The sequence below is a fragment of the Calypte anna genome, chromosome 7, assembly GCF_003957555.1.
Source record: "Calypte anna isolate BGI_N300 chromosome 7, bCalAnn1_v1.p, whole genome shotgun sequence".
NCBI lineage: Eukaryota > Metazoa > Chordata > Aves > Apodiformes > Trochilidae > Calypte > Calypte anna.
Genome location: NC_044253.1, coordinates 11,717,278 through 11,730,768, shown reverse-complemented (window position 1 = coordinate 11,730,768; position 13,491 = coordinate 11,717,278). Strand labels below are relative to the sequence as shown.

Genomic DNA, 13,491 nt, shown 5'->3' with positions numbered 1-13,491 from the left:
CCGGCGGCGGGGGGCGCGCCCACCCTCGGTGGGGGCGCGTGGGCGTGTCCCGGGCGGCGCGAGGGATGTTCGGCGGCGGCGGCTGCGGCGGTGGCCGCTCGGGCTCGCCATGGTCTGAGGCGCGGTCTGAGGCGCCGCGATGAACGGGGCGGTCCCGTCGGTTTTCGACCCCAAGGAGCGGGTGTTGAAGCTGGGCGAAACCTTTGAGAAGCAGCCGCGTTGTGCCTTCCACACCGTCCGCTGTGAGTGTGGGGATGGGGGAGCCCCTTAGGGCAGAACAGGTGGGGCCGGGGCCCACCGGTTGCCTGAGGAGAGGGGAGGGGAGGACACTCGGTCGGATGCCGTGCCCCGGCTTGGCCTTGCTTTGAGGCCCAGGCGGTCACCGGTGTGAGGGCAGGGCAGGGCACGGCGGGCAGCCGGGTGCTGAGTAGGGGTGTGTGGGGGGAGAAGTTTTTAGCCTCTCCTGCCGAGTTTTTAGAAGTTAAGCACAAGTCAGCAATCCAGGGTTAGGAGCTGTATTAATCACAAAGCTGGTGTACTCTCCCTGAGTACATAATTACTATCTAGAGAGGTGTGTGTGCTCAAAGATTCTGAGGGTAGCTAGGAAACAAATGCTCTCAGGATTATAGTTCTGGTAATTTAGGACTGCTGCTCCTGGTTTTGATGTTCTCATTATTTATAGACTGATTCCCCGAAATTCAGTCTCACGTACGCTCTCTGGAGAATGTCCCGTATGCTTTCCCGCGGTGCAGTGAGATGGGTAATGTGCTTTCTGTGGGCAAATGGAACGGCACTTTTAGAGGATTGTCTGCAGCTGTGGGAGGGGAGGGAGCAGGCAAAAGCTATAAATGGATTTAAACAAATGCTGTAACTTCAAATTTACCCTAATTTTAAAGAGCACTAAAACCCACGTCTGGTGCCTCCTATCCTTATGACTTCTTGCTGACTCCGGTAATCTGATGGTTTATTCTGAAATCTGTTTTGAAATCTCTCTTCCTTTCCAACAAACGAGACCTAGGAGCCGGCACTCTCATCAGTTCTGTCATATGCACATGCAAAAGCATCCTTCTGTGACACCTGAAGCTTTCATTAATAAATGAGTAAAGGGGAGAACATCTGCTGTCTAGAAGTGAGGATCAGAAGTCCCTTTATAGACATGGGAATCAGGCTCTTAATTTCCCGAAGTGCTGTGGCTGTGTATTAAAACAAACGTTCTCTAATTCCCTGTGAGAAACTCTGGAGCTATTTCACGGGTGGGGTTTTGCCGTAAACGAGGTTAGCTGGGGCTCTTAACCTGTGCCTTAGCTCCAAGCTTTCTGCTCTGTGCATAGTCCTGCCCACCGGCTCCCGAAGCTTGGTTTTCCTGCCCGGTCGGTGTGCAGGCTGGAGCCAGAGTTCCCGGCTGCGGTCTGTGCCGCCCGGCCAGCGGCTTGCGGGCAGTGCTGCTGACCTGGGAGGCTCCCGGGCCGTGGCAGAGCTCAGTCCCCCGTGTCTGGGAGCCGGTGCCGTGACGGGTTGAGCGTCCAGGAGCCTGTGCCGTGCTGCGGCCACGCCGTGTGCCCTCTGGTGGGTCCCCTTCACGCACCTGGTCCCTCTGTGTCTCTCTCCAGCTGCGGCAGGATGTCGCTCCCCAGGGTGCGGGGCAGGGCACCGGACACCCCCGGGGGTCCCAGCCTTACCTTTTCCCTGGTTTTGCTGGGTTGAAACCTTCATCTGTTACCACGTGTCTTGGTAGGGCCTCTTGATGCCGTCCTATCTCCAGATCTGTGCAAGCAGGCCGTTTAGCTGGAGCCCTTCCCAATTCATTCGTGGTGGAAATATTTTATAGATAATGTTATGTTACAAAGCTGCAGTTCTGCTCCTTGAATATGTGTTTGTTTTCGATGTCTCAGACTTTTGAAGAGGACCAAAATTGACTGGAACTCACTTTAATGCTTTAGATGTTGAAAAAGAAAAAAAGGAAATTGATATCTCAATTGAGAAGTCATTTTGCTTTTGACAAAATTATACAGAAACCCAAAATTTTTTCAGTTTCTGACATACATGTTACAGTAAAATCAGAAATTAATCCAGAAATGGATTAGAGAATTGATGTTGTTGTTTGCATTTTCAGGCAGTTTTCTATATCCCCCATGTTTGGGACTGACATTTTCAAGAACCACTTACTGATTTTTCTGAAAGTAATTATGTGATAATTTATATTTTGAAATATAACACAGCTCATTCAGACTCTTTAATCATTAAAAGCTAAAAGCTTTTTTCTACTTTTAACTGAAAGGTGTTGACAAACTGAATCTTGAGAAAACCACTTGACTTTGAGGAGTTCTGGTTTATGGAATAACCTGCACAGGGGAATGGTAGAGGATACACTAGCAAAAAAGTGTTTAACTTAATAGCCTCCAACTTCAATTAAAAGGTTTCTACATTTCCAGCATTCCTGAAAGGCCTGTAAATAATCCAGTTTGGTTTTATATTTAGATGACTTCAAGCCTGCATCTATTGATATGTCCTGTGAAGGAGACCTTGAAGTTGGCAAAGGTGAACAGGTGACAATAACACTGCCAAATATTGAGGTGAGTGGGGTGGCTGAAAAGTGGTGGGCATAAGGGATTGATTTATCTTGTCATGAAAGTATATACTGAATATAGAAGGATATGAAGTTTCAGTGCTATTTCAGAGCAGCAGATGTGATTTTAGAGTAGAAAAACAATTGCTCTAACAATTACAAAAGACCTAAATGTTAAACAGCTGCACTGTAACTTTAAATGTATTCACTGCACTGGAAATATGCTGTAGGATGACCCAGAAGTGTTGCGTACACAGCAATGCTTCATGTGGATGTTGGCAGTGCAAGTTTCCTCTTGGTATTTACTGCTCTAGTGCAGTTCTAAAGCAGGAAAGACTGGAAAGGGAAAATTTACTACCTGCTGTGCCTTACTGCTCTGCTGATATGGTAACCTAAACCCCTCTTGGTAAAAGGGGTCCTACACTGAGCATGCTCTCTCATTGGGAAATAAAATTTTCATCAGTTTCAAACAAAGAGTGAAGTCCTGTTCCAGTCAGTCGTCAGCTGGTTTTGGTTGTGGCAACCGTGTATCTAATAACATTTTTCAAGGCTAGAAGTGATCACTTGTAGTGAATTTGTCATCACTGGGGTGGATTGTTTCTAATAAGAAAAGACTAAAGCAGGACCACTGACTGGACCTCTGATTTAATAGGGCTCAACTCCACCAGTGACTGTGTTCAAGGGCTCAAAGAAGCCTTACCTAAAGGAATGTATCTTAATTATCAACCATGACACTGGAGAATGTCGCCTGGAGAAACTTAGCAGCAACATCACTGTGAAAAAAACCAGGTGGGTGATTTGCCAGAGAAACAACTGCACTTTACTCTCTCTGAAAATCTATTTGTTCATGAGTCTAAACTGAGATACAGGGCTACCTCCTGTTACTATTTTTAGTAAAATGTCATTTTTAGAAAGTACCTGGCCCTGTTCAATAGAGTGAAAAGCCTGCTTTCTCAGCATGCTGACTTCACAGCTTTTGAATCTTGACAAGCAGAAGAAATGGAAATATATATATATATATATTTTGGTTTTAAACTAAAAATTGTCACATTATTGAAAGAGATATAAATATTTTCTGATGAGTTGTGAGTGGGGAAATCTGTTTGGAAAGTACCTTGTCTACTGTCTTCTGAATGAGAAAAAAGATGAATCTGTGACACACTTCAGTAACATAATGGCTTGTCTTTCTCAGACCAAGTTTTTTAATACTTTTTTCTGCTGCTGAGTCCAGCAGAATTATTACTAAATTATCCTGGGTAGCCAGTTATAAAAGCAAATCAACTGACAGATTTAAGAAATTAATAGCACTGTATTAAAAACGTTTTAAACACATCTATATAAAATTGTCAGTATAATAATTTACCTAGAAATCTAATGATACTGTTTAGAAAGGCATGACAAATAATTCCATAACTTAAGGGACTGTATCCCCTGTGTTCCTGTCTATTTCCTTGCATCTTGTCTTCTAGAGTAATAACAAAACTTCTGCTTTCACACACAGAGCTGATGGAAGCAGTAAAGTTCAGTCTCGCATAGAGCAGCAGCAGCAGCAAATGCGAAATGCAACCAAGGCTCCAAACAACATAAAAAATTCTCCACCAAAAGAAAAGATGTTTCCATCTTCTCCTGTGGATGATATTGAACGAGGTAAGCTGCATTGTCACAGAAGGGTTTTGTTTGTTTGTTTGTTTTGATGTTGGTTGTTTGGGTTTTTTTAATGTGTTTTTTGTTTTATTTTGAGATTCATACTAGAAGCTGATTATGTGAACACTTCACCCTCATCTGGAAATGACAAAGCAAAGCAGTATTCTAAACCTACTAATGGAAAAAAATTAGATGAATTATTAGGCTTAATAGTGCCAGGGGTCTCACTGCTCTCTTTCCTCAATTCTGTCCTCCACTGCTATTTTAAACAAGTGTAGTGGTGGTTGTGCTGGAGCCAACTGAACTTCCATTTTGACATCACTCCTCATTCTTTCTCTGCACTCAGCAAGCATGCAGGTTACAGTGCTTTACACCTTCAAATACATTTTTTAAATTACCAGATGAAAGATGAAGTGAAAGATGAAGTCCCAATGAAAAAGACACCTAAAAACCTCAATAAATCAACACTTGAACAGTGCTATGTACTATATTCTGGAGAAACTCTGGTTTGGTGCAGCACTCGCATTTCACTTAATGTGAGGCCTCATTTCCTCTTGGAGGCCAAGGAGGATGGCAGGTGGTAATTACTTGCTACAGAAATGCTGACAGGTGGCAGTTTCATTGACTGGAATTGACATCTGCCTCCCAAGATGTTCTGAATTCCTTTAAACATACTTTTTTAAATGTATCATTATGAAAGGCTGTTTTTTTTTGTTTCCATTTTGGTTTTAAGCTCTGACCAGAAATCTATACTACAGAACAGTACTAGAATGCATTTAAGGTTGCAAAGAGGAAAAAGTACTTAAGCTCATGGAATAAAGTGATGCTTTTATTTGGTGATCTTTTGCTCTGGGAGGAGTGGTGGTGTCAAACATATTGCAGGTGAGCAAAGTGGCTGTCAAAATGTATCAGACTTTTGTGTAGCACCAGCCCAATTTTGAGTGCTAAAGAATGTGAAATAATTGACAAACAGGGACAGTAGGGACCTTTTAAAGTGATCTACTCCATCCTTCTATCCTAAGGTCAGATTCCTGACAATTTTTAATGTATTGTTTGAGCTTTCTGATGAAAAGTTTTGTGTTCTCTCTCTGGCAATCCATTGTAGGGCTTTGCTTTTCTTACTGTTCAGGTTCTTTCTAGTAAGTAATCTGACAGTAGGCCCATTACTGTTTTCATATTTATCATGCAAGTATAGACCAGATTGCTGCTTTTGAGCAGTCCTTCAAGTACTCAAAAGCTGCAATATCTTTTCTGTTCTTCACACAAAATGATGCCAGCTGGTTCAGAGCTTTCCTTGGAAGTTTAAGTTTTGTAGGTCTCTGATTCCTTGTCACTATCTTCCACTGAGTTCAAAAAAGTTCTTACAGTGCCTAAATATGGTGACTGTTTAGCTAAGGTTTTAGCAGTGCTGAATTGTCTTTCAGGCACTGTTCATCTCTGCATGCAGAGACCAAACACTATAACATCCCAGTATAACCCTTGTCATTTCTGCAACAGTGCAGGCTGGTAGAACTCTGCATGGTGATCCACTGTAGCTCACAAACTCTTCAGAAGTGTGGCCTACTTAATCATTCTTCATCCCATGGTTGTGTAACTAACTATTCCAGCTTAAGTACATTACCTTGAACTTGTTGCTAACTTTGTTTTCTCGAGTGGGGGAAAGATCACTCTACCTTTGCCCTCCAGTAAATGTATAGCCCTTCCTTCACTGTTTGAAAATACTTACATTAAGTTTTTAATACTTCACTTAAGTGTCACATTAAATTGTGTCAAAATTCAAAACTAATGGGTATTAACTGATAGTCTTTCACTTAATTTTTTTTTCTCTTATTAGACATGAGTGAGAGCCAGAGGAAGTGCAATTAAGTGCATAGGGCTTGAGTGATATCTTTCAGTTAGCTGACTAGCCCTGGCTTCCTCTCTCTTCTCCCTTCTTCTCTTTCCTTATATTTGAGTCAGCCAGTGTGGTCTTTTATTGTATTTTTTTTTTCTTTCTTGGCATTGGGTTAGTTTGTCCTTGTACCCATAGCCATACCATTTCAGGTGCCATTTCTCCACTCTTTTCCTTTGGACTGGCCTTTGATGAGGCTGAGTGGCCCAAGTACCTCTCATCTAGGGTGACCTTTGATAACTCAGAATTGGAAGGCTTTATGGAAGTTGCTGTGAAAGCTTATTCTTTTGTTTGCCCTTTTTTCTCTTGATTGAGCTCTGAGCCATTTTGAATCTTGGTGACTTTCATCTTTGGATCTGTTCTATATTTGAAGTGAGGATGAGCCACTCTCCTACTTGCTTTTCATGTCTGTTGTATCAAAGCTGTTCCTGAATTATTCCAAATGGCTCTAACACCATCTTACAAAATGTCTGGCTAGTTACAGTCTTGTGTAATGATGCACTTGCACTTTGGATAACTCCTCAAGTCACTGTATAAAATCTTCATTTACCACAGCTCAGCAGAACTCCTATTTTGCACGATTATTAGGAGTACCCTTCCTGCAAAATCTAACTTTCTCTGTACCTTGGACTTTGGCTAGTATGTATGAAAAGGTCATACTGTGCAGCACAGTTTATCCATTCATACTCTCCTAAATATTATTGTATTCAGATGAATTATTAAGAGTGCATGTTGGTTGGGCCAATTTGATCTATTAAATTTCCAGTAGTTCCTGTCTCGTGTTCCTCTTTTTTTTCGTGCCCCTCAAGAGAACAGGGATTTGGTGGTAATTTTACCATGTCTTCCTAGTAGTAAACTATGAATGGTTGCTTTGGATATTCTTCATGCTTAATCTGGATTGCAGCAAAATGTCACTCAAGCCAAGCAAGTGTATTGATTGTAATGCTGAACTGCTGGGAGGCATTTTGGGTGCAGCTGTAGACATCTTGCAGCTAACTTATCTGTGTGATTGTAAGTGCAGTTTTTAGTCAATGAAAGACATCTTTGGGGTTGCAAGGCAAAGACAGAAGACTTGCTAGTTGCAGAAATTAAAGGCCATGTGGGATGTGTTACCCTGTGGAATGTGGGGTTAGCATTAGGGTTCACAATCACCTTTGTTCTAACACTTGGCTTGAAAGGGAGAGAGCTTCCAAGCTACAAGAGAAGAAAACCACATGACAGGCTGGATGCTTACTTCTGCCCTTTTCTTTGTTCTGAGGCCTTTTGGTGGTGTTCATTTGATTTTTTGTTTGTTTGTTTGATTGGTTGGTTTTTTTGCTTTTAAATGTGTACCTGATCTCTGTCACCTTTCCTTTTCTATTACTTTTTTTCCTCCTCCTTCTTTTGTTCCCACTATGATAAATATTGACCAAGAAACCTATCATGTTGTTTGCAGAGTTAAAAGCAGAAGCCAGTATCATGGACCAGCTGAGTAGCTCTGACAGTTCATCTGACTCTAAAAGTTCTTCGTCCTCTTCATCAAGTAGTGAAAATAGTTCTAGTGATTCTGAAGATGAGGAAATGAAGCCCTGTCTTCCTCTGTCAATGCCATATTTGCAGTCACAGCCTACTGTGTCTGCCATACCACAACAGGCTGTCCCTGACAAAGATGCCAGTCATAACAGATCCCAAGAGAGCAGTGGTCATATGATGAATACACTACGTAAGTACAAAGGCTGTTCTTTTCTTAGTGCACAGTTCCAGACATCAAGATTCCGAAAGGAAACCATATTGTTTTTAAGTATGTCTCTGTTATAATTAAAACTGTGGGAAGTGATGCTAGGGTTTGATTGTTCAGCAGTGGTCTGAATTAGATGCTGGGCTTGAAGGTTCTTGGTCCCCAGAGATACTAAATTAGAGCTGATGCAGTTGAAAATATTTCCTAAGCTCTTCTGGCTTCCTCCCAGTTACATACATTGGAACTGGAGATCAGTAATTTTGTATTGAAAATACTTGAACTAACTTCCCAAAACATATGCTTTTAATTTCTTGAGTGGAACTATGGGAAAGGTACTATGCTGTTGATACTCTGAATTACAGAAGAGATGCTGTATTCTTAGCTACTTCAGTAACTAATATTCAGGGCACTGTTACACTGGACAGCATGGCAAAACTGTCCTTTGCATATAAGGAAGGAGGTGATTTGCTTTCAGGTGGTACTATCTTAATCTACTCATTTAGGGAACTAGAAAAGTAATTTGAAGAGTAGCTGTGATGATCTTCAAGAAGTGGTTGCTGTGCAGGCTGGAATTGAGTGCTCAATCTATTCAAAAAAGGAGAGTCTGGACAGAAAAGAAAAACACCACTAGGTAGAGAACCTTAAATTTGCTACCTGAATATCAGGAGTATTCAGACATGGAAGTGAATTTTAAGCAATGGTGACTGTTCAAAAATGATTACATTTTTGATGAGTTGCTTAGCTGCAGGCTCTTGGGTTGAAGAGTTTCCCACCAGTCCTGGTTTGCAGCCTAGGATCTTTGAGGTTTATCATGTTAAACCTGTAACACTGAAATTCTAGACCTCGTGTATTTCTACTTTCATATCAGTACTTAATGAATAACACGAACTGTTGGTTTTATTGTTGATTTTTTTCTGTAGATAGTATTTAAATACTTTAATAACCAGCACAGATACTTAATTATGTACTGCATTAGCAGATAAGATCAGACTGAAAAGTCCTGTGACTTTGTGTGCAAAGGACTAAATGCTACTTTCATTTTACTGTCTCTGTAGAGAACAATGTTTTCATGTTTATAACTTGTGTGACTCTAGAGCATGACATTTATTTCAACCCTTATTCACAAATGGGATTTCCTGTTCTCCATGCTTTAAATAAAACTGTTATGAAAACGAGATTAAGCTCTATCTCCAGTGACAAAATCCCAGCTGGCAAAGTTTCCACTGAGAAAACAGGTACAGGTGTCCAAGTCCACCAATTTTAAGTCGTAGTGAGAAAACACTGCTTAAAACATGACAGCATCAAGACTTACAGAGGTTGGCGGCTTGATGGTGCTCAAGAACCAAATTGTCAGGTAGAACCTCTGTCTGGAGTGCCAACCCTTGGGCTTGACTATCTGAGCTTGCCTAGATCTTTAGTTCAATCCCATTTTCTTCGGTTATGGCTACAGATTTATTTACTGTTTAAAATTATTCAGTCCCCAACTTCCAGTATAGTTAACACTGAAAATACACTTCAGCTAGATGGAGGTGTAAAGAGTTACTTTCAAGGAGAATGTGTTTCTCTAGCTCCCCTGCTGAGGGAATTTGGCAAGAGAGTGAAACCTGGAGAAACTAAATGGATAGCACAGGGTTCTATCCTGAATGGCAAGAGTTCTCAGTTGGGGTCCTGTACAGTCATTTCTTCCATCTCAAATCTTTTACAAAAATAAAATACTGAATCAACAAATGTCAGCACAAGCTGTTTGCTTGTCTAATCCTGTTTTGAGGTTTGGCCACTTCAGTGTGTGACTAGTTTTGTGCACCTCTGTAGAATCAGGGCCACAGCAGGTAATTAGTGAAGTTGTTCTTTGGCTTGCTGTGTGCAGGGAGAGGGCTGGGGGAAGGGTTAGAGCAGAGCTGCATCTCGTGTGTAGAAATCTTGCAGCTGAGGTTTTGTGGAACTTGGAAAACACAGAAGGTGGTGTTTAGACCATGGCAGCCAAATACTTCTGCCAGATATACATGATCTGCCTCTTCAGGAATCTGGGATTCAAGGTTGGCCCTTGTCTCCAAAGTCCTGCTTCTTTCACGTTTTGGCTTCAGCTGATTATATAGGCTCATTTGCCTTATAACCAAGTTTGTAAATGGTGGCACAAGTGTATCTGTCCTTCATAAATATTTTATTGTATGTTGCTTCATGTCTACTTGTTTAAACAAGAGTTAGGTTAAATAGAATAACTTTCCAAAGAAAAGCCAGCACAGATTGGCTCTCCTAGAGGTTTTTGTTATGTACATAATACTCAGCACAAATTCTTTTGGTACTTGGTGCTGGTACAACAGGTAGGCATGAAATAATTTTCCCTTGTATTAGTTTGGTGTTGGTGTGACCACCAAGATCTGTGAAACACGGCTCACTCCTATGAGTTTCCTTATCCATTCAAATGAATGCATTAGAATAATTGACTTAAAGGTTTAGAAAATGTTATAATTTGCAGTGCAATCTATTTCCCTGATTAATATTGCTCGTAAGCAGCTGGCACTGTGGAAACAACATCAAACAGTTTTCTGAAGTTATTGGTGCCTCACAAGTACAATAGAGTCTAGATGTTTCTTCCAAGTCCCAGTTAAAAGAACTTTCTGTTCTTGCACCAAACCCATCTGAACACTACCAGCTCTGCCCTGTGTTATTTTACCTTTTCTGAAGGTGTGGTTTGGAGGTAGGGTTACAAAAATAAGGTGGAAAGTTCTCCCTGACGTAAATGCTTGTGCATTCTTTCTGTCTCTGGAACTTGGAGTTCTTGCTTTTTCCATCTGTTAGTTTTCACAAGCATTTGTGTTTTTGGCTGATGTTAATAGTGTTGGTGCAATTTCTATTAACTATGTTGAAATAACTTTTGAAGGCTGCAGAATCAGTATTTGGAAGGTTATCTTCTTGCTCATGCTTCCAGTTCTTTCCTAAAGTAGGTAGTCTGTAACAGGGCTGGGATTTCTAAGAATTTGCTGTAAGTTTTCCTCTGAGTTACAAATGCATGTGTTTAATTTACTAATGCTACTCTCTGCCTCAAAATATTATTTCTCAGGGCAATATATTTTTCTGAATAATCACTGACAAATTACTTGATTTTGTTATTTCAAAGCTGCTTTTTAAATTTATATTCAAGTAGTATGGCTGTAGATGTTGTCTCCATATAGAGAACTGGAAAAAAATTGTCTACAGTGGTACTCTAAAGACTGTTGGAAACAGCCATCTTCACTATTCTTGCCTTTTATAAAGTGTTTTCTGTTTTGTTACAGTGAATTGTGATGACACACAATTTCTAAGCTTTAGTGATGACATAGTGGAAAACAAAGGAAGGCTAAATGCAGCCGTATTAAAGACTTCAGTGCTCTGGCAAACATTATGTGCCTGATTGAAAAAAAAAATCCAATCTGAGTGTCCTGTTGGGTTTTCCCTCTTGAGGTTACTTTTTTACCTATCTGAAAAAGTGACCAGTGAAGGGTGCTGCAGCTGAGGAAAGGGCGTGGAAAAATAGTGTGCATACTCAGTTTCAGTGACTTCTTTGCTTTGCTTTTTAGGCCATTACTGCACAACTCGAGATGCATTCCTTTTGGGTTTTTGTTTGGGTTTGTTGCTTTTGTTTGTTTGTTTTTAAATGGCTCTTTGGCAAGTCAGGTGTGAATAAAAGCACACTAGTTGGCACAAAGCATGCAAAGTTGTTAGCTACAATGTAGATTCTCTATAGCATGCTGCTGGGGTTTTTTTGTTATTTACCTGTCATCCTGGAAAGCTTCTCCACATCCATTGCAAGCACAATGTAATCTTCTTTTTACTTCCCCACTTTGAAATATATATAGCCACCAAATTAAAGTGCTGTGTAAAATTTCTTTTGATGTTCTGTTTGTTCACTTGTTCCAAAACCTGTTTGAAATAGTAGGTCACTGATACATCTTTAAATGGTACATCAAAGAGCTGCTCCTCTTGATTGAGACACCACTTTGTTTTCAAGCACAGCTGAGTATCATTCAGATGTGTTTCAAAAAACCCAACTCATTTTTTACAAAGCTGCCTTCACCAGCAGTTTCCCACTTATGAAACATGAAAATGTGGGTGGCAAAGATAACTAGGTGTTGTATTTTGTGGTGTGGTGATATTAAATAAATGCAGTTGTGACTAATAAGCTAATGGCTCCCTTGCCAAGATTGTAAAATTGCAGAAAAGTGGTCTCCCTAAGGTTCTGGTACTGGGGAGTTTGGTTCTACACCTATTCATTCTCTTCTTACCGAATACTTTGGGTTAGAAGGGACATTTAAAGATCATTTAGTCCAAGCCTCTGTTGGTGACCCGTTTGCTATTAGTTTTTGTAAGCCTTTAATTGGGAAAGGGCATATCTTGAAAGAATAAAAGTATTTCCTTGAAAATGACTAATACAATGACTCTCTTTCTTCTAGGAAATGACTTGCAGCTGAGTGAATCTGGAAGCGATAGTGATGACTGAACAAATATTTGGCCTTAATGTATCACCTTTTTTGCTAAATATGTCTTAGCATCTGTTTTGCACTAAGGTTAGATTACCAGAGACTGGAATGAATGTCCTCAATTTTGATAATAGACATCCTAATTTTCTACTGACACATCATGTCTATAATACAGCAGCATTGATATCCTGTCAGTGCTATGGTTATGTGTTTATCTTTCAAGTTACTGTATTTACAGTAAAATTGTATATGATCTGATTTTGATTATTTTTGCCTCAGCCACCTGTTTTACTTGAAACTGATTTGTAACAGCTAGTTACTTTATATAAATAGTTATGAAATGGAGAAATTTCTGATATTTATGGAGGCAAGTTTCCTTCCTATCATTTAAATGCTGAATGCTGACCTCACAACTTTTACTTGGAGGGAGTGAAAGGGAGAACAACTAAATGAGGTCTGCTGTGTCAGCTATGCTTTTTGTTCTGTTCACAGTTCATACCTTTAAGGAAACTGCTGAATAATGTGGTCCACTAGTGCAGTTACAGTTTACAATTGTTCAACACATTGCTGAATTCCTAATTTCATTGTATTATAGGACTTTATATTTCTGAGCCTCAAGATTCCCAAGGGAACTTGTCTATTCTCTGCCTTTTTTATGTAACTTGAATAGGTGGGTCTTTTTGCAACCTTTTTGTATCTAAATTTAGGTAACTGCAGAGACAGCAATGAATTTCCTTCATTTGATTCTGTAACGGAAATCAGAAAATTTCTTTGTAGGAGTATAAAAGTAATTTAATAAAGCAATATTTATCATTTTCATGCACCAAAGTCTGTTTTTTATCATTAAGAATTCCCTTAGTGTACCCATAGTAGTCATGCCAATGAAAGAGTTATGCAAAGAAATAGAAAGCAGTGAAATGGTAGCTAATACAGACTCCCCACTCTGTCTGCAGAACTTGGCCTACATTGAGTCGAGCCCGAATTAGAGCTCTCCAAAATTTTGTTTGTTACAGGTTGTATCTCAATGCCATTGGTAAGTGATACTGTGTTAGACGAGAGAAGTTTTTTTGCCTAGTCTTATTTTTCTTTCATTTCTCTCATTTGAAAAATTGTATTTCCAGACCCAAAGAACTGCAGGTAGGAGTCCAAATTTCATCCTATAGTTAACTGCTGAAGAGTTTTGTAACCAACTGTAGAAGAGTCTGTAGGATGAATT

At 40.3% G+C, this 13,491-nt stretch overlaps 1 protein-coding gene across 2 annotated transcripts; it reads left to right on the top strand.

Annotated features, from left to right (window-relative positions):
* Positions 1–54: 54 nt before the first annotated feature.
* EAF2 (ELL associated factor 2) lies at positions 55–13,090 on the top strand. Of its 2 annotated transcripts, none has more exons than XM_030454433.1 (6): positions 55–242; positions 2,479–2,573; positions 3,219–3,355; positions 4,068–4,213; positions 7,537–7,803; positions 12,249–13,090. In XM_030454433.1, the coding sequence occupies exons 1-6, from the start codon at positions 140–142 to the stop codon at positions 12,293–12,295; spliced, it is 795 nt and encodes a 264-aa protein (XP_030310293.1). In that variant the 5' UTR covers positions 55–139; the 3' UTR covers positions 12,296–13,090. The 2 variants fall into 2 exon arrangements, with proteins under 2 accessions (XP_030310293.1, XP_030310294.1); XM_030454434.1 differs by lacking the exon at positions 55–242 and adding an exon at positions 822–1,226.
* The last annotated feature ends 401 nt before the right edge of the window (positions 13,091–13,491 follow it).

Coding starts and splice junctions, on each gene's coding strand:
- EAF2 (XM_030454433.1), top strand. CDS start 140: ATGAACGGGGCGGTCCCGTCGGTTTTCGACCCCAAGGAGCGGGTGTTG. Junction 3,356..4,067: donor ATCACTGTGAAAAAAACCAG/GTGGGTGATTTG, acceptor TTTCACACACAG/AGCTGATGGAAGCAGTAAAG. Junction 7,804..12,248: donor TCATATGATGAATACACTAC/GTAAGTACAAAG, acceptor TCTTTCTTCTAG/GAAATGACTTGCAGCTGAGT.